Source organism: Centropristis striata, chromosome 1 (assembly GCF_030273125.1).
Source record: "Centropristis striata isolate RG_2023a ecotype Rhode Island chromosome 1, C.striata_1.0, whole genome shotgun sequence".
Taxonomy (NCBI): Eukaryota; Metazoa; Chordata; class Actinopteri; order Perciformes; family Serranidae; genus Centropristis; species Centropristis striata.
In genome coordinates this window covers 22,415,054-22,435,450 of record NC_081517.1, presented here as the reverse complement: position 1 = coordinate 22,435,450, position 20,397 = coordinate 22,415,054, and the positions used below count along the sequence as shown (strand labels likewise).

The window sequence follows — 20,397 nt, the reverse complement described above, 5'->3', positions numbered from 1 at the left end:
AACTTTGAAAATGCTCCTGTGAGTCATATTTAAAGGTCAGAATAGATTGCTTTGCATTGCTAGTGATATGTTAGCCATGTGACACATGGTTCAGTGGTTTTTAGCCAGGTATAAAAGTAGAATATTCACTTCACAATCTCACTGCTGGTCAATGTCACACTTGGCCCATGCAGCTAATGAAAACAAGCAAGAGGCAGGTAATGAATTTATGCATCTGAGCCGTGAGACACAAGTGGGCAAACAAATGTGTAATTCATGTGTGTGTGTGCCTCTGTATTCCTAATCTTCAAGGATATCAGTCTCCAGTCAGTTTCATTGTTTCTCCTCACAACAGTATCAACTAATCTAAGCAGTCACCCATGATCTAAACAGTCTGTTATCATAGTCAATTTTTGTTCTGAAATTCCTTCCTCTTTTTTTTCTTCCATGGAGTGTTACACCCTCTGTAAATGGAGTACAGTGTATCCAAACCCCTTTCTTTCTCTGCTTTTTGTTTGTCTCTATCACAATGTTGGAATCCATGAAAAGTTCCAGGATAGAGCAGAGATATAACGGTGATAATGTCTAAAAAAGAGAAATGGAATTTGAGAAAAGAAATATACACAAAGTAACATCTAGGAGGCACTGATTACACTTCACACCTCTCTTGAGATGCATCACTGTAAGTAACTGCAATTGTGTTAGCCTAACATATGATTTCGTACACTAAAAATAAGAAAATAAGTGAGATTTCTAACTATATCTGCTTTAAATCACTGAAAATGTCAGTAATTGTCAACTTGAGGAATAAAAGTTATTTTAAAATGGTACTCTGTCCTTTTTCATGCTTTCATAAATCAAGCACTCAGACAGGTCTAACCCGCATGTCATTGGCACATTTAAATAGAGTTGAAACACATACACATGCACTAAAAGTAGCATAACTGCACAGGGTTTTTGTGCAGTGTTCTCTGGATATGCTGTCTTGGAACAACAGATTAACTTGTTTTCTGCGTTAAGACCCCTGGTTTGTTAATCCAACATTAACCAAAATAAATAAGTTAGCACCAGCCGCTATGACAAAGTCAGCTAGATAACCTTGTAAAAAAAAAAAAAAAAAAAAAAAAAGAGCATACAAAGCAAGTTAGCGCTGAGCTGCAACCAGTTATAGCAACCATTGAACCAACTTTTCAAACCAGGCTTTCTTCAACAACAAAGCTAGCAAGCTAACATAACTGGGCTAAAAAAGCACAGCATTAGCACAGGCTAAACACATGGCTAAGCAAGGCTGTTTCACTTTTCTCAGTGTACATACATTTGATTTTGTTTAATGTGATTCATTAAGTATAGGGCTGTTCACTGTCCACTACCGGGTAATAGCCGGACAATACCCGGAATGAGGTGGGTCTCACTCGCCGAAACGCCCCTACTTTGAATACGAGCAGTCTGGAGCGGACTTGTCAGGACTTTTTTAGTCCCTATTGAAGAGCAGGGTCTTTTTTCTCCCCTGAAAACAGCCTGGTTACTGATTGGATAGATCGCTAAGCAAGATGTGACGTAGTACTCTACATGAAACAATACGGGATTTGTAAAAGCCCGCAAAGCAGTGTTCCTAACTTAGAGACTTTGTTGCTATATTTAGCGACTTTTCAGACCCCCTTAGCGACTATTTTTCAAGAAAGCGACTGGAGACAAATCCAGCAACTCCTTCTTACTAGCGGCAGTTAACTCTGTAGCAGTACAGTGTGTATGTGCTGCTGCTACAGGAGGTGTTCACTTAGCGATCTCTGTTATTTTACAACAAGCACCAGACACTCTTTGTACTTTGTTTAACAGAAATAACAAGTACCTCCTTTATCAAATATGAGCTAGAGCACTCCATCTGTACAAGCTTTGGTGCCATGCAAAATGTGCTGTTGGTCTCAATGCAACACACAGAGGTGGTTAACTTCCCACCGTGCTTAGCCACTAGCAAAGGTGATTTAAATCGCCAAAATTTGTCTTCAATAGTCTAGATGTTTTTTTAAATAAAAGGTCTCCAGACGTTTGAAATACTGCAGTTCCATATAGCTGCTATGATTCTTCTCATTCTTCTTCTAAGCTTATAGTTAATGTATGTGTTATAAACCAAGGTTTGTGTACAAGTGACCTGATAATTTGTGCACAGTGATACTGGTTTAAAGCTCCCTTTCTGTATGACACTGTCATGTTAATCATTCAGTTGTTTTCTTGCCATCTCATCACCTAATCATCATCACATGAATTTCAGGGCTCTTGAACTCCTCACATCACAAACCTTTTCACGTAACCTCCACTCTGGAAACAGAGCCATCCTACAGCCTCCAGGGCTAGGCTCTGGCTGCTCCTCACCTGTGGAGAGACCACCTGAGGGCTCAACAATCAACAGACTCTTTCAAGAAATATTGGATAAAAGCGTCTAAGAAATGACATTGTGTAAGAAAGGCCTAAAAACTTTTCTCTTTAAAAAAGCCTCTTCTTAAACGTATTGTTGTGCTCTTGTTTTTAAACCTGTTTTAATATTGTTGTACGCACCTTGGGATTGATTTTGACAATGAAAAGTTCTTCACAAATTAAAATGTTTTGTTATTATTTCTTAGTGATTTTCAAATGATTTAATTCCTGAAAATTCCTATAAAAAGTTGATCAGTTTAATAAAAATATTGTCTCTGTGCAGTGTCAATTAAATACATGTCAAAGGGATGAGCAAACTATTGCATTCTGTTTTATTTATATTTAAGACAATGTCTTAATTTTTTGGGAATCAGGGTTGTAATTTGTGAATTTATACTGGCTTTATGCTGAATATGTTCATGCATACTATTCAAGACTTTTAAATTCAGACTCTGTCCTTATGTGTAAACAATCAACTCTGTTCATAAGTAGCAGTATCCTTAAGTGAGCACCTTGCTTTGTACTTAAAATGAAAAAACAATTTCTCCATTCTGCTGTGGACAGTTTTTGCACCTTATTGGAAAGAAGTGATTTGACATGTTTTCATCCTGAATGGTTCTCGTGGTCAGAGTAAAGGAAAAGGGAAACAAAAGTGATAAGGTGTCCTCATATGAATAGTGGTACAAGGATGTGTGTTTTTGTCTACACACAGTATATAAATAATCAATATTTTTTCTTTCTCTATTGCTTATGTACATCTTCATGTCGAAGTATCTTATAAAGAACCCAGTAGAATATATTGAAGAAGAGAAAGGCCAGAGGGAAGCCGGCCCTCGACACAGTGTCAATCTTTTTAGCTCGGTCAATAAATAACTTCCTCATCTCTTCAGTGCTTTTACCCCCTCCACCTGCTGATGGAGTCTGGCTGGTGTTGGCTGGGAGTCCTGGGGTGTTGAGCACAGTCACAGTGTTGTTGGCGCTGGCCTTGGAGTCCTTGCTGTTGCTTGGAGTGGAGGTCACAGCAGCCGTGGAGGTCAGTTTGCTCTCATGTACTTCCCCTTCCTGTTAGGAGAGACAATGAAGAGGAGGAAAGGGTTACACATCACATAATATTGCTAATTTATTATTCTCTTCACAGACTGTATGTGCCAGGCACTGAAAACTATTAAACTGATGTACAGTTTTGTTTACATATTATATTGGCTTTGTTTGGATCGGTTAGTGCTGAATTTAACACTTGATGTCTTCAGGAGTTTAACTTAGCATAATTGTGATCCCTTGGATTTTTTAAAATGTTATTATAGTGTAATAGATGCACTTCCCATTCAAGCCAGGAAAGCATTACCACATTTCTACCATTAAAACCGGGGGCGCTGTTGTGTTTTTCTACCATTAAAGCCGGGAAAGCGGATACCTCGTTTTGTAGTATTTGTAGTTTTTTCCACCTATTTTCGGTCTCTTGGCCAATGACATGCATCAGAATACCTGTGTAGCAATGCAACATGTTGATTTAAAAAAAAAAACTTTATTGAAGGTTTGGACAAATAAACTCAACTTCTCATGAAAGCCACAGGTATAAGCTCTCAAATACTTTTTGAATTTCATTTCTATCTGCCACAGAGGCTGAAAAATCTATTATTTAGTAGGCATTGACAATTGTTATTTTAAAATCTTTTTGAGGTTTAACAGGCATTTTTTCCAGGCGTTTTAGGCCTAAATGGGTTATTTTTATATAACTTTAACAGCCTGAAAAGATGAAACAATCCCACCAAGTTTTGTGATTGTGTTTTTAAGAGACACTGTACTGTACGTAGCTTTTCACACTCTAGCATATCATTCTAGTTTGGGCCATAACTATATTATCTATATGTTCTATACTATCTATATCACCTCTGCCAGTGGCTCCCCACATGCACACAGTGTTTCTGTCCACATCGTTGCTACTGATAGAGGAGATCTTTTAACAACACACTGGTTGAAACATGCAAGTGAAACATGCACCATTACATGCATGTGCACGCGCGAACACACACACAACCACATACACACAACCACGCACACACTAACAACTACACACACAACCACATACACACACACACACACAACCACATACACACATACACACAACCACACACACACAACCACATACACACAACCACGCACACACTAACAACTACACACACAACCACATACACACATACACACAACCACACACACACAACCACATACACACAACCACGCACACACTAACAACTACACACACAACCACATACACACACACACAACCACATACACACACACACAACCACATACACACAACCACACACACACACACACAACTACACACACACACACACACACACGCACAACCACATACACACACACACACACACACACACACGACCACAACTACACACCCACACACATACGTACGCACACACACACACACGGACTGTGCCATTACCCTGTGGTTGCGTGTGTAGATGTTGGTCATAGATCCATAAGGAGGGTCTGTTGGTTTCAGGCCGTTGTCAACATTAACACGACGGAGGGAATCAGCTAGCTCCTCTGGATCAACTGCACCTTCACTGTTCTACCAGTCGACAGCATGCACACCAGAAGTCAACAGAAAGAAACCAAAAGGAAAGAAAAGCTACAAAAGCATCCAAAAACCAGGCTGGGAAACCCATTCATTCAGCCAGCCTATTTTTAAATGTTGCTATTACATTTTGTGTCTGTTTTTGTCTTAATTATCTACAACTCCTGGATCAGTTATTGTTATAGGACAACTGTCAAATAATATTTACTAATGCATGCTGAACGCATTACAACTCATCAGGTGAGGATCATATAAAATTAATAAAAATTGTCATTTATACCTTGCCAAAATAATTGCAACAATTAGTGGTATCCCCCCGAGCTGTGATATTATTTGAAGATGAAACTTAATTAGACCGACACAATTCATTTATTCATGTTTTGTTATGATGTTGGTTACGTTATGATGTGTAATGCATATGTGCAGGCTGTGAAGATGTGCCAATAGCAGTGTTAGTACTGTGTACTAGTGATATCAGCACAGTTGAGAAGATATTAGTGAAAAGTACACACACTCTTTTTACCTCCTCTGCACCATGGAACGTGTAATGGTGAGACTGCACTGTGAAAAATTCAGCAGATTTTGATTTGAGGTTTAAATTGGCCTATATCTTTTACAACTGAAAGGTGCATTTATAGCTGGTTGGAATGTTCGTGATAAAATGGATGTAACGTGAAGTGTGACATGAGGTCAAACTTGATGTGTGTGAGGCATAATATACATATAATGATTCCTCCCATTTAATTTATATTATTTGGTTTCAATTCACCACCATCTAGGTTCCAAATGTTCCATTTCTACATAAAGTGTGTTCACATGGTTCAGAGTTTCTGTAAATGGAAGCATTTCCTCGTTAAAAATCCCCATGTATGCTCAGGAAATGGAATACACACATTTCTTCAGAATGCAACAACTATTGATGCTTTCATCCCATTTCATGATTATTATGTTAACCTCAATTCAGTCATATCTTGAAAATTTTTTAGATACTGTATTTAGACTCAATTGGTATGTGTGAATATTGATATCTTAACCCTGGATTTGTGGCTTCCTGTTGAAGTAACTGCTCTTTGTGTATGTGAGCTGACTGAATGCTGAGTTGAGCCTTTCCCAAGCCACAGACGTCCTAATCATGCATAGACAACAGACTCATCCAGTGTTTGGATGGCTGTCTGTCAGATAAATAACACAACTGTAAACCAAAAAAATATGAAATTAATGTATCATGCACTGATACAATAAGTGGGTAGTCTCAAGCATGCACAGTCAGGTGAACTGACTCTTTATATCTACTGTTGCTCTTCAGTAGTGGTGCCGTTTTCATTCAGTATTCTCTTGAATGGTGATTTTCACCCTCCTTCCTCTTTCTTATTTAATGCTAATCCTCTAAGCACTAAACTGGTATAGCATGCCACCACAAGGTGGCAGCATCAAACCACAACCTAAATTAAAACAAACTTTGCAAAAGTCTGTTTACACACTAGAGATCAAAATTAAAGTTTAGAACATATATTTATATATTAACAGTTTATGAACTCTTGATTTTTTCAGAAATAATGTAATCTTCATTGCTAAAACATTTACAGGAATGTTTGTGGTGGCTATACCATGCTACTAAAACAGTGTTTTACATAATAACCAAGGCACTTCAACAAAAAAACTTTATTTTGCAGAAAACACAATGATCAGAATTAGAGAACAGCAATAACTGTTGCACAGAGAAAGATTACAACTATATTTCTGAAGGTTGCAATAGTGACCAATTAGAAGGAAGTGTATACATTGCAAAAAAGGTGTGTCTAAAAACAAGATAAAAACACTAAATCTGAGGGAAATGATCTTGCTACATGGACAGATAATTTCACTTGACAAGATTTATTAAATTAGGATTGTTAAATCTAGAAATAAGCATGTTGAACGCTTAAAATAAGAAATGAACTCTTAAAACAAGATAAATGATCTAACACTTCTAAATCTAAAGTTTTTTTTTATCTTGGTAAGAAACAAATAATTGTCAGTGCACTCTGCTCGGACCAGTTCATCGCTGGCAGCTTTAATTTATCTTGTTTTAAGAGTTAATTTCTTATTTTAAGCGTTCAACATGCTTATTTCTAGATTTAATAATCTTAATTTTAGAAATCTTGTCAAGTGAAATCATCTGTCCATGCAGCAAGATAATTTCCCTCAGATTTAGTGTTTTTATCTTGTTTTCAGACACACCTTTTTACAGTGCAGGCCTTTAATTTGAATGACTTCAGCCCATCTGCTGCTACTGAACATTACTAGTATCTCACACTGCTCTGCTGTGATTTTTGTCCACTCTTCTTCCAGTCTCTTCTACAGTTCGGTGACTGTAATGGGTTTCTTGGCCATAACTTTATCTCCAAGGATTTTCCAGAGGTTTTCTATTGGCTTTAGGTCAGGACTCTGGGCTGGTCATTTCATCACTTCATTGTTTTCAGTTTCAAGGAACTCCTTTACCCGTTTTGCTGTGTGACAGAGGGCTTTGTCCTGCATGAAAATTGCTGGCTGATGTGAACATGTGAACCACATGTTGTTGAAGAAGGTTCTAATAAACATTCACTCTGCCATGCAGCTGTAAATAGGCCCAACTCCTGCTGCAGAAAACATTCCCCAACCATGACACCTTTCACTAACTTCTTTACGCACTTTCGGTTCAGCTTTTCCTCAGTTTGACAACAAACATAATGTTTCCCAAATGAATTTAACTTGCTTTCATCACTATGTTGAACTTTGGAACACAACATGTTCCTCAGCAAAGGTTAGTCTATCCTTTTCATTCTTTTTGCTAATGAGAGGTTTGAACACTGTAGAGTAGGCTTTCTATGGTGGCCCTGAAGTGCAATTCACAACTGCCGTTGTGTTTTCTGTTTTGTTGTTGTGTTTCTTGATTTGTTGTTGTGTTTTTTGATTTGTTGTTGTGTTTTCTGTTTTGTTGTTGTGTTTTGTTGTTGTGTTTTTTTATTTGTTGTTGTGCTTTCTGTTTTGTTGTGTTTCTTGATTTATTGTTGTGTTTTTTTATTTTTGTTGTGTTTTCTGTTTTGTTGTTGTGTTTCTTGATTTGTTGTTGTGTTTTTTGATTTGTTGTTGTGTTTTCTGTTTTGTCATTGTGTTTTTTGATTTGTTGTTATGTTTTCTGTTTTGTTGTTGTGTTTCTTGATTTGTTGTTGTTTTTTTGATTTGCTGTTTTTCTATTTTTTTGTTGTATTTTTTGATTTGTTGTTGTGTTTTCTGTTTTGCTGTTGTGTTTCTTGATTTGTTGTTGTGTTTTTTTGATTTGTTGCTGTGTTTTTTGATTTGTTGTTGTGTTTTCTGTTTTGTTGTTGTGTTTTTTGATTTGTTGTTGTGTTTTCTGATTTGCCGTTGTGTTTCTTGATTTGTTGTTGTGTTTTTTGATTTGTTGTTGTGTTTTCTGTTTTGTCGTTGTGTTTTTTGATTTGTTGTTGTGTTTTCTGTTTTGTTGTTGTGTTTCTTGATTTGTTGTTGTGTTTTTTGATTTGTTGTTGTTTTTTTGATTTGCTGTTTTTTTATTTTTTTGTTGTATTTTTTGATTTGTTGTTGTGTTTTCTGTTTTGCTGTTGTGTTTCTTGATTTGTTGTTGTGTTTTCTGTTTGTTGTTGTGTTTCTTGATTTGTTGTTGTGTTTTTTTGATTTGTTGCTGTGTTTTTTGATTTGTTGTTGTGTTTTTTTGTTTTGTTGTTGTGTTTTTTGATTTGTTGTTGTGTTTTCTGATTTGCCGTTGTGATTTGCACTTCAGGGCCACCGTAGATTTCAGTCTAAATGCTCTTAAATGTTGAGACACTGTATGACGAGACAGATCCTTACCCTGTTCAGCGCTGAACTGGCGAGCAATTCCAGCTGCATTGTTAAAGTGATTGCCCATTGAGATTCTCCGCATTACCCCGTCCTCTCTTGCATTTGTCTTTCTTGGAGGACCAGCCTTCTTGGGAAACTTGAATGAGTTTGTGACGTTGTAAAGTTGCAATATTCTTAAAATCACAGATTTGGGATGACCAACTTCTTTTGCTGTGGCTGATAGGGTCATCCCTTTGGCCTTCATCTGGACAACCTGCTGCTGTAGGTTTCAGTCATTTTACAACGGCTCATCATCTCGTAAAGTCAATGAAAACTGGAAAGTTAGGCTGCTAGTTAAATAGGGTTTGTCAGATAATTAAGGAAATTAGCACCAGGTGCCAGATTAACGTCAAATCAGGTATCTGAAAGTGTTCTCTAATTTTGATCAGTGTTCTTTTTTCAAATATCTCATTTAAGTTTTTATAATATATGTTACTCATGAAATATGCTTCAAATACTGCTCTCTTACTCCTGTTTGGATCATTTCAAATAGGACTATGCAGTGACCTTGATATTGAGGAAATTGCAGGTAGTTCTCTAATTTTGATCTCCAGTGTACATGTGCTCACCTTTGTGGAAGAGGTACTATAAACAGTAGCATGTGTAGTGTTGAAGGATTTTTCTCTACCTTGCTTTTACTCTTGTGATGCCGTCTGAATCGCAGCAGCTCCTTATGTTGTCTTGACACAAAGTTGACAGCAGCGTACTCCAACAGTGCAGAGAAGACAAAGAGAAGACACACTGCCATCCAGATGTCTATGGCCTTGACATAAGAGACCTGTAAATGCACACAAACACACATCAATAAGTAAATGTCAATCTGCAGACTTATTCACCAGAGGCCTCTTGTAAATGTAGTATGGAAGAGCATGCAATAGAAATACAATGTTGTTTCAAGTTTCAGGTTTTACATCATTTTGGAAATTAGATACTATTGACCACTAGTGAATAGGGGTGTGATGATACAGTCAGCTCACGAGACGAGACTTTTAACACTATTTTTTTTTAAACTTAAATTACAAAATATGACTGGAAAAATAGTCTTTCATTCAACTGAAAGTCACAAAACAGAGTTTCTGCTACAATAATTTAGTAGCGGCGGCATAACTGTCAAGTTTTGGATTTGAAAATAAGGGAAGTTTTCCGGCACCCATTGCGAGCAGTCCCACCACCCCAACCAATTTCCAGAACCCCTCAGAGAGTTACATGTCCTCCTCCTCCTCAGCTGGGTGGGTGGAGGGAGTCTGACGAGTGTCACCAGGAGGTAGTCTGGTCCTAGACGGTTGATCAGGATGTTGTTGGTGGAAGTCAGTGATGAGGTCTGGGTCAAGAATGTGCCGCGCCGGAACCCACGACCTCTCCTCCTCGACCATAGCCCTCCCAGTCCACCAGGTACTGGAGACCTCTCCCACGGCGGCGGGACCGAACCAGGCGTCGGACTGTAAACGCTGGATCTCCATCAATGAGACGGGGAGGGGGAGGACGAGGCACTGCCGGAGCCAACGGACTCTCATGGACTGGCTTGATCCTTGAGACGTGGAAGGTCGGGTGGATCCGCATGGAGCGTGGGAGTTGGAGTCTCACTGCAGCTGGATTAATTATTTGCTGGATCGGGAACGGTCCAACAAATCGGCGAGCCAGCTTCTTTGACTCCACCCGCAGAGGCAGGTCCCGGGTGGAGAGCCAAACCCTCTGACCAACCTTGTAGTCCGGGGTCGTGGACCGCCGTCTGTTGGCTGCCGCAGCGTGACGTCTCCCCGAATGCAGAAGGGAGGAAAGTGCCTGGACCCAGGTCCTGCGACAGCGACGGATGAAGGCTTGAACCGAGGGGCAGGAGACCTCCCTTTCCAGGGCCGGAAAGAGAGGGGGCTGGTACCCATACGCACACTGGAATGGGGAAAGGCCGGTAGCAGAGCTGGTTAGTGAATTGTGGGCGTACTCCACCCACAGAAGTTGCTGGGACCAGGACGATGGATTCCGTGAAACCAGGTAGCGCAGAGCCGTTTCCATCTCCTGGTTCATCCGTTCACTCTGTCCATTGGTCTGTGGGTGGAACCCAGAGGAGAGACTGGCTGTGGCCCCCACCAGGCTGCAGAACTCCCTCCAGAAGACCGAGGTAAACTGGGGACCCCGGTCGGACACCACGTCAGCTGGGAGGCCATGCAGGCGGAACACCTGTAGCAGCACCAACTGGGCAGTCTCTTTGGCCGACGGTAACTTAGGCAGGGGCACGAAATGTGCCATCTTACTGAAACAGTCCACTACAGTAAGGATGACTGTGTGGCCCTGGGAAGGAGGAAGACCGGTGAAAAAATCCAATGAGATGTGGGACCAGGGGCGATGTGGAACCGGGAGGGGCCGAAGGAGCCCTGCAGGTGCCTGATGTGAGGCCTTGTGCTGATTGCAGGTGAGACAGGCCTTAATAAAGTCACTAGTATCTCTAGCCAGCGTGGGCCACCAGAACCACTGGGAGAGGAAGTCTCAAGTGCGCTGGGATCCGGGGTGGCAGGTGAGCTTGCTGGAGTGGGCCCACTGCAGGACCTCCGACCTCAGGGCCTCAGGAACGAAGAGGCGGTTGGGAGGGCAGGCACTAGGACCAGCCTGCCCCCCTGTAGCTGCTCTTACCCTCTCTTCCATGTCCCAGGTAAGAGTAGCCACCACACAGGGGGGTGGAAGAATGTTGGCTGGCTCCTTCCCCCAATCCCCTTCCTTCTGGAACTGGCGAGACAGGGCGTCCGGCTTAGTGTTGCGGGACCCCGGTCGATAGGAAAGGGTGAAGCAGAACCGGGTGAAAAACAGGGACCAGCGGGCTTGGCGAGAGTTCAGTGTTTTGGCTGTGCGTATGTATTCCAAATTCTTGTGATCAGTCCAGACTATAAACGGTACCTTCGCGCCCTCCAACCAATGTCTCCATTCTTCCAAAGCCAACTTTACCGCCAGCAATTCTCTGTTGCCAATGTCATAGTTTCTTTCGGCTGTGCACAGATGCCGAGAGAAGAAGGCACACGGATGTACCTTCTGGTCAGAGGCAGACCGTTGTGAGAGCACCGCCCCCACCCCCACGTCGGAAGCGTCCACCTCCACCACGAACTGGCGGTCGGAATCCAGCAGCTGGAGAATGGGCGCTGTGGTGAACCTGAGTTTGAGGGTCCTGAAGGCGGCCTCGGCCGCTGGGTTCCAGCAGAATGGCACCTTGGAGCTGGTGAGAGCCGTGAGGGGAGCGGCCACAGAGCTGTAGTTTCGGATGAAGCGGCGGTAGAAGTTGGCAAAACCCAGGAAGCGTTGGAGCTGTTTACGGGAGTCAGGAACGGGCCAGGAGGTGACTGCCGAGACCTTCGCCGGGTCCATCTGGAGACTGCCCTTGGCCACAATGTACCCCAGGAACGAGACTGTGGATGCGTGAAACTCACACTTCTCCGCCTTGACAAACAGGGAGTTCTCGAGGAGACGTTGGAGCACAGACTGAACGTGGTTGATGTGCTCTTCTTGAGACTTGGAAAAAATCAAGATGTCGTCTAGGTAGATGAACACAAACCGGTTGAGCATGTCCCGAAGGACATCATTGACCAGAGCTTGGAAGATGGCAGGGGCGTTGGTGAGGCTGAAGGGGTGTTGAACGCAGTCTTCCATTCGTCTCCCTCCCTGACGCGGACCAGGTGATAGGCGTTGCGAAGGTCGAGTTTGGTGAAGATGGTGGCCCCCTGGAGCAACTCGAAGGCAGATGAGATGAGTGGCAGCGGCCCTTGATGGTGATATCATTAAGACCACGGTAATCAATGCAGGGCCTTAAAGTCTTATCCTTCTTCTCCACAAAGAAGAAACCAGCTCCCGCGCGAGTGGAAGATGGACGGATGATGCCTGCTGCCAGTGAGTCGTTGATGTAGACCTCCATCGCTTTCCTCTCGGGAGCAGACAGCGAGTACAGGCGACCCCTGGGTGGAGATGTGCCAGGCTGGAGGTCGATGGAGCAGTCGTAGGGCCGATGAGGAGGTAGAGACAAAGCTTTAGATTTGCTGAACACCAGGCGGAGGCTGTGGTACTCTGGAGGCACCCTGGAGATGTCAGGTGGTGGACTGGAAGGGGATGACGGGGGTGGAGACGAGGCTTGTTTCAGGCAGGTGCGGTGACAAGTGGTTCCGCACTTGCGGATGACCCCCCGTTCCCAGTCAATGTTGGGGTTGTGCTGACGTAGCCAGGGATATCCCAGAATGAGAGGCTGACTGGGGGAATTCAGGATGTGAAACTGGGCCAACTCATAATGGTTCCCTGACAGCAGCATGGGTACCTGGGTGGTCTGGTGTGTGACAGTTCCCAGGACGTGGCCATCGAGAGCTTGCGCCGAAACTGGGTCACACAATGGAACCCGCTCGAGCCCCAACTGCTGTACCAGCCCCTCGTCCATGATGCAGGCGTCTGCCCCAGAGTCTATTAAAATGGCCAGGGTGCGAGGACCATCGGAAAGGAGCAGGCGGGCCTGAAGTCGTGGCCTTAGAGGAGACTGCGTTGTCGTAGGGCTCACCCGTACCTCCTCGTTTACGGGCGAGCCTGGTCTTTTGCTGGGCAGGTCAGTCTGTAATGTCCAGCCTTGCCACAGTACATACAGAGGTTTCTCTGCCTGCGTCGTTCGCGTTCCTCTGGCGTGAGGGAAGCACGGCCCAGCTGCATTGGCTCAGACTCCACTGGTGGCCCCGTGCAGATTCAGATCTGGCGGCCGCCAGGCCGAAAACCTTGCGCAGCTCCTCAGCAAACAACTGAAAAGAGGAGCAGGCTGGAGACTGACTCTCCCACTCCGCGGTTCCCCACAGGCAAGCTCTACCGGTGAGGTGGTTGATGGTGAATGCAACTTTTGCCTGTTCAGAGGCAAAAGTGCGAGGCTGGAGGGAGAACAGCAAGGAACAGTTTGTCAGGAAGGGGCTGCAGGTTTCAGGGTCACCGTCGTAGCACTCAGGGGTCCCCACCCGGGGCTCAGGAGAAACATCAGGGAGTGGTAGAATAGACAGTGCTGGTGGTGGAGCTGCTGCCGGTGCCTGAGCAGGAGGATTTGTAAGCAGCGCAGTTAGCTGCTGCATCTGTGCGGTTAATGCCGTTAGCGCCTGTGCATTAGCCTCTGCCGCCTGCCTGGTTTCCATTGTGGCAGCAGCCATCATGGCCTCGTGCTGCTGGAGGACGCCCTCAATCCTCTCGAGACGGCTCAAAGGGGTAGGATTGTGTGCTGGGTCCATTCTTGGCCAGATTGTACTGTCACAGATCAGGAAGACCCAAACGCAGTACAGTCTTACTGTGATTTTAATGTTCTTTATTTTACTGCAGACAACAGATGACTGCACTAGGCAGCAGGCAGGAACACAGTCTTTCTTAACAAGTCTATAGACAGAGCTGCAGTCCAGAAGTCCAAAGCAAAAGCAGGCCGAAGAGTAATCCTCCACGGAGAAGCCGGAGTGGCAACAGAAGCTGACAAAATAACACCAGGAACTCACAGGCAGGGTTCGGAGTCGGGGACGGAAGGCAGTCAGATAACCAGGGCAGAGACGAAGATTCTGGATCAGGAACAAGCAGGGTCGGAACCGGGAAATCAAGCCGAGGAAAAGCGCTGGAAAGTTCTGCATACTACAAAGACAATCTGGCGCTGTATTGCTGGGCTGGTGTAGCTTAAATAGTGGCTGGATGCTGATGAGGAGCACCTGAGTGCACAGGTGAACAGAGTTGGCTGATGAGAAGGGCGTGGCCAGCAGGGAGAGTGAGCAGAGGGGAGGAGAGTGGAAAACTACTGGCAGAGCAGCAGAGGAATGGATGGTGACAGTCTGCCATTATTGGACAAACGGATTCATCCAGGTGTGTCTGACCTCAGTTGTCACAACAACAATAATCAGACACACCTGGATTAATCAATTGGTCAATTGGACGTCATGGTGACTATGGCCATTATCTATTTAAAAGATATTTTTGGGCATTTTATAGCTTTATTGAGAGAGAGATGTTTGTTATGATATGAGATGGAATTACATGTTTGACCGCTAGGCGGCAGTACTAGTTCGTAGTCAACCCATCGGACGTTATAAGGTGGTAGAGTAAGACTGTATAACAACATGGATGCTGTTGACAAACGTGTGATATAAAAGTACGTTAAAAACTAACAACCGCCTCATCCTTTGAACAAACACGAACATGACATGGTACCAGGAGTAAATTCAACTCGACGACATGGATTTGAAACCGCCGGAAAGTTTGAAACTAACGGGGAATGTCGACGAGAACTGGCGCACCTTCAAACAGCAGTTTCACCTGTATGTTGCGGCTATGGGACTTGAGACGAAGCCGGAGGCAAGAAAGATAGCGCTGCTGCTAACGATAGCAGGGCCACAGGCCATAGAAGTATTTAACACGTTTGTGTTTGACAGTCCTGATGATAGTGAAAAGTTGGATGTAGTGCTTAACAAATTTGACGCTCACTGTTCTCCGAAGAAGAACGAGACGTACGAGAGGTACGTGTTTCGGTCTCGTACACAGCGGCAACACGAGCCCTTCGATAGCTTCCTGACGGACTTGCGGCTGAAGGCGCAGTCCTGCAACTTCGCAACGCTGAAGGACTCCATGATCCGGGACCAGATCGTCTTCGGCGTGGAAGATAGAAAGGTCAGTGAGAGGCTACTACGAGAAACGGAGCTGACACTGGCAGGTGCCATAAAGATCTGCCAGGCGAGTGAGCTGTCCCAAAAGCATGTGAAGACGTTCAGCGAGATGTCTGCAGTCGCCTCGGCGCAGGTGAGCGACAGCGCGGCAGCGGTTGGAGCAGTGTCGTATCAGCGGAGACGGCGCACACAGACCCGGCCTGCACAGCAGTCGGAGGACGTGATGATAAACTGCAAGCGCTGCGGCTCACAGCACAAGCCTAGACAGTGTCCAGCGTTTGGTAAGCAATGCTCCAGTTGCCAAGGCAAGAATCATTTTGCTAAACAATGCTTCTCCAAACGGAAAGAGGGGAAGAAAGGGAAAACTGTAAACCTAGTAGAGGAGCCTGAGCTTAGTGACACGTTCTTTGTTGGTATGGTGAATTGTGAAAGTGAACAAATAAATAATCCAGACAACGTACATGATGTCACTAGAGAAGATAAATGGATTGCTCCTCTGATGATGAATGGGACTGTAGTCACCATGAGACTGGACACTGGTACGAAAGCAAATCTCATAAGCATGTGTGATGTAAAGGCAATGAAAAATAAGCCACAAATAAAGAGAAAAGAATCTGGACTGAAAGACTACAATGGGCAGCCAATTAAATGTTTGGGCACGTGCAGGTTGAGTGTCACAGTAAAAGGAAAAGTGCACCACCTATTCTTCTTTGTCGTGAATGAGGGACGTGAATCACTTCTCGGTGACAGAGCCTGTGAAGAACTGGGACTTGTAAAAAGAGTATATCGTATCGTCCCAACCACAAACCCAACAAATGACTCTATGGACACAATAGTTCAGAATTATTCAGATGTCTTCAAGGGTTTTGGTGTTTTGCCCTTCACATATAAAATACAGTTGAAAGAAGGTGCCCAACCAGTTGTGCATGCAGCACACAGAGTTCCTGCTCCACTGAAAGACAGTCTAAAGAAAGAACTCGACAGAATGATCATGCTAGGGGTGATCAAAAAGGTAAATGAGCCTACAGACTGGGTCAACTCAATGGTCATAACAAAGAAAAAGAATGGAGAGTTGAGAATATGTATGGACCCCAAAGACCTAAATGAAAGCATAAAGCGTGAACATTATCAAATACCCACACGTGAGGAGATCATCAGCGAAATGTCAGGTGCCAGCTACTTCACAAAGGAAAAGCAGCACAAGGTACTGTACCTTTAATACTCCCTTCGGCAGATACTGTTTCCTCAGACTGCCTTTTGGAATAAAGTCAGCACCTGAAATATTTCACCGAGCGATGGAGCAGATCATCGAGGGCTTGGATGGAGTTCGAGTATACATTGATGACATCATCATATGGGGGTCCACAGCCCAAGAGCACAATGAGAGGCTGAACAGAGTCATGGAGCGCATACAAAGATATGGACTAAAACTCAACAAGAGTAAATGTGAGTTTGGCGTTCAAGATATCCTCTTCCTCGGAGACAAGCTGTCTGCATGTGGTGTCCAACCAGCTCAAGACAAAATACATGCAATACAGAACATGCCAAGGCCCACAGACAAAACAGGTGTGATACGCATCATGGGGATGGTAAATTTCATAGGAAAATTCATTCCCAATCTGACAGCAAAGACATCATGCATACGAGAACTGCTGCACAGGGACTGTGAGTTTAAATGGACAGTGAAACATGAGCATGAGTGGCAAAAACTCAAGAACACACTGACCACAGCACCCGTGTTGTCATTTTATGACCACACAAAGAGGATAAAACTGTCTACAGATGCTTCCAAAGATGGTATTGGTGCCGTTCTACTACAGGCTGAGGGTGAGCACTGGAAGCCAGTAGCGTATGCATCTAGAGCTATGACAAAATCTGAATGCCGATACGCTCAGATCGAAAAAGAATGTCTTGGACTGGCATATGGTTTGGAGCGGTTTCATAGCTATGTGTACGGCCTGCCATCTTTCACAGTTGAGACAGATCATCGACCACTGGTCGCCATCATTAAAAAAAATCTGAATGAGATGTCTCCACGGATTCAGCGGTTAATGATGAAGATGCAACGATATAATTTTGAACTGATATATACTCCAGGTAAACACCTAGTCCTTGCTGATGCCCTATCCAGAGCAACTACAGGCGACAGTGTGAGTGCAACTGAGGAGGACATACAGTGTCACGTGAACATGATGTCGGCTACACTGCCTGTGTCTGACACAAAGTCAAGATAAATAGCTGAGGCTACAGCAAAGGATGTGGAGCTACAGCATGTCATGAGGAACATGGATGAGGGATGGCCAGCTGGTTCATGTCCACAATTCTACCATGTCAGAGGTGAGCTCAATACTGTGGGTGGTCTGTTGTTCAGAAAAGACAGGATTGTCATTCCACAGGCACTGAGGATGGACGTTTTGCACAGAATCCATGAAGGCCATCTCGGCATTGAAAAGTGCAAAAGGAGGGCGAGAGAGTCTGTTTTCTGGCCTGGAATTAATAAAGACATTGAGACACTGGTGAGTAAATGTGAAACATGCCAGAAACACAGGAACAAGCAGAGCAAAGAGCCTATGGTGGTAGCTGAGGTGCCAACAGCACCATGGCACAAAGTAGGAATGGACTTGTTTCATCTCAGAGGTAAAGACTATTTAGTGGTAATAGATTACTACTCAAACTTCCCTGAGATGGCGCTACTAGCAAACTTGTCATCAACTTGTGTCATAACTCATGCAAAATCCATCTTCGCCAGGCATGGCATCCCACACACTGTGGTGAGCGACAATGGCCCCTGCTTCAGCAGCAAAGAGTGGCAGAAGTTTGCAGTGCAATATGATTTTACTCATGTGACGTCAAGCCCACACTATGCACAGTCAAACGGGCAGGCTGAAAAAGGAGTTCACGTTCTCAAGCAACTCCTAAAGAAAGCCACCGACAGTGATTCGGATCCCTATCTGGCTCTATTGAGCTACAGAGCATCACCTCTTCAGTGCGGTCTATCACCAGCTGAACTGCTGATGAAGAGGAAGCTCCGAACAACTTTGCCAAGTCATCCAAATGATAAAGTAAAGCAAAAGAATCCCTCAAAGATTGAACATAAGCTACGCCAGCAGAAAATGGTGCAAAAGTCATTCTATGACAGAACAACCAAGCATCTCCCTCCACTGACTACCAATGACACAGTCAGGATTGAGGATGCTGATGGATGGAGTACAAAGGCGACTGTCCTGCAAGAAGTTGCTCCACGATCTTACACAGTGAAAACTGAGGATGGACAAACCCTCAGACGCAATCGTCGCAGTCTGTTGAAAACCTCTCAAGGGACTGTTGGTGAGCTCAGTGTAACAGGTGGTGAATCTCAGGTAATCCCCACACCTGCTATGAACTGGCACACTGATTCTCACGCACCTACTCCAAGTGAACCTGAGTTAAGGAGATCCACAAGAGAAATCAGAAAGCCTGATAGACTGAACTTGTAAACAAGACAATCCAAAATACAGGTTAAACATAGTGAATTAATGTATATTGGTTGATGTTATAAGTGTATTCTAATGGGTCTAATGTTTGCTTAGATCTACGTTATGCTACCTGATACTATTTATACTTTAGATGTGTAGCAGGGTTATGCTGAATGAGAAAAGGTGAAAATAACTGACAGTTACTGAGATTTCATGTTCATACCTTTTGTTTTAGAAAAAGGGGGATGTTATGATATGAGATGGAATTACATGTTTGATCGCTAGGCGGCAGTACTAGTTCGTAGTCAACCCATTGGACGTTAAAAGGTGGTAGAGTAAGACTGTATAACAACATGGATGCTGTTGACAAACGTGTGATATAAAAGTACGTTAAAAACTAACAACGGCCTCATCCTTTGAACAAACACAAACATGACAATGTTCAGAGTGAAAGTGCTCCGAGCCGGATTCGAACCTGGGCCGCTCACGAGGACTTAGCCTCTTCCAGCTGTGCCACTGGAGACACACCACATTTATTATTTATACAGTGTATGCTTGTCACTCATCTGACATCACACACTAGCCTCGCGACAGCTGCCACCTATAGTACCTGTAGTAGCTACTGCGGGTGGCAGTTATCGCAAGGCTAGTGACAGAGTTCAGATTGGGAATGTTTTTTTTATTTTTTTACTCCCGCCCGGGCCCGGTTAAAATATGGGAGATTTACGGGAAAATACTAATACGGGAGGACGGCAGGAAAGAAGGGAAAAATACCAGGCCAAAACGGGATACTTGACATTGTCAAGTAATCTGGAGGTTATTTGAGATCCCTGTTAGCCATACACCAACAAAAGATGGTATGAGACTGTGAAAACACGAGGCTTTGGTTTAGCACTTTCCTGACGTGATGTAGTACACAAATGAAACTTGTCTATTCTAAGATGTTATGTGATGATCAAAATACATAAATGACTGGAATGACCAAAGTCAGTAATGATTTTTATTATGTGTAATGATATATTACCAAGTTGATGGGATTGAGTGATTTAACTGTTGAGTTAAACTACGATAATGATCAGTGGAAGAGTACGTGCTGTACGAGTGGTACGTGTGGTAGCTGATGTGATCATTTTTATTAAATGTGATGACTATGATATTAATTCTGATGACTGTGTTGAACAGAAGGGACAGTTAGAGTGAAGTCAGTTAGATAAAAGGGGAATTGAAAGGAGAGCAGAGTTGAGCCGAGACATGTTGTAACTTGGTGTACGTGCAAAACTGAACGAAGTCGTGAAGTTGGGAGGAACGGACTAAAGGAAATCTGGCCAGTAACAGAAGAATCAGAGTTAGAAAGAGAATTAAACCAATGCGATGACTAGTGAGGAGTGGCAGTAAGAAAGTTCGAGAACTAAGGAGTGGCAAGAGTATAAAAGTTGCAGCGCAAGGA

At 43.7% G+C, this 20,397-nt stretch overlaps 1 protein-coding gene across 1 annotated transcript in view; it reads right to left on the bottom strand.

The window, feature by feature from the left end:
- Positions 1-1,993: 1,993 nt before the first annotated feature.
- The window catches only part of LOC131968183 (glycine receptor subunit alpha-3-like), a 105,993-nt gene continuing 87,589 nt past the window's right edge, over positions 1,994-20,397 (bottom strand). Inside the window, exons 10-12 of the mRNA XM_059328989.1 lie at positions 9,495-9,644; positions 4,856-4,984; positions 1,994-3,453 (exon numbers count right to left, since the gene is read on the bottom strand). Coding sequence (XP_059184972.1) covers positions 3,133-3,453; positions 4,856-4,984; positions 9,495-9,644 — 600 coding nt within the window. The 3' untranslated portion in view covers positions 1,994-3,132. The remainder of the gene's footprint in view (positions 3,454-4,855; positions 4,985-9,494; positions 9,645-20,397) is intronic.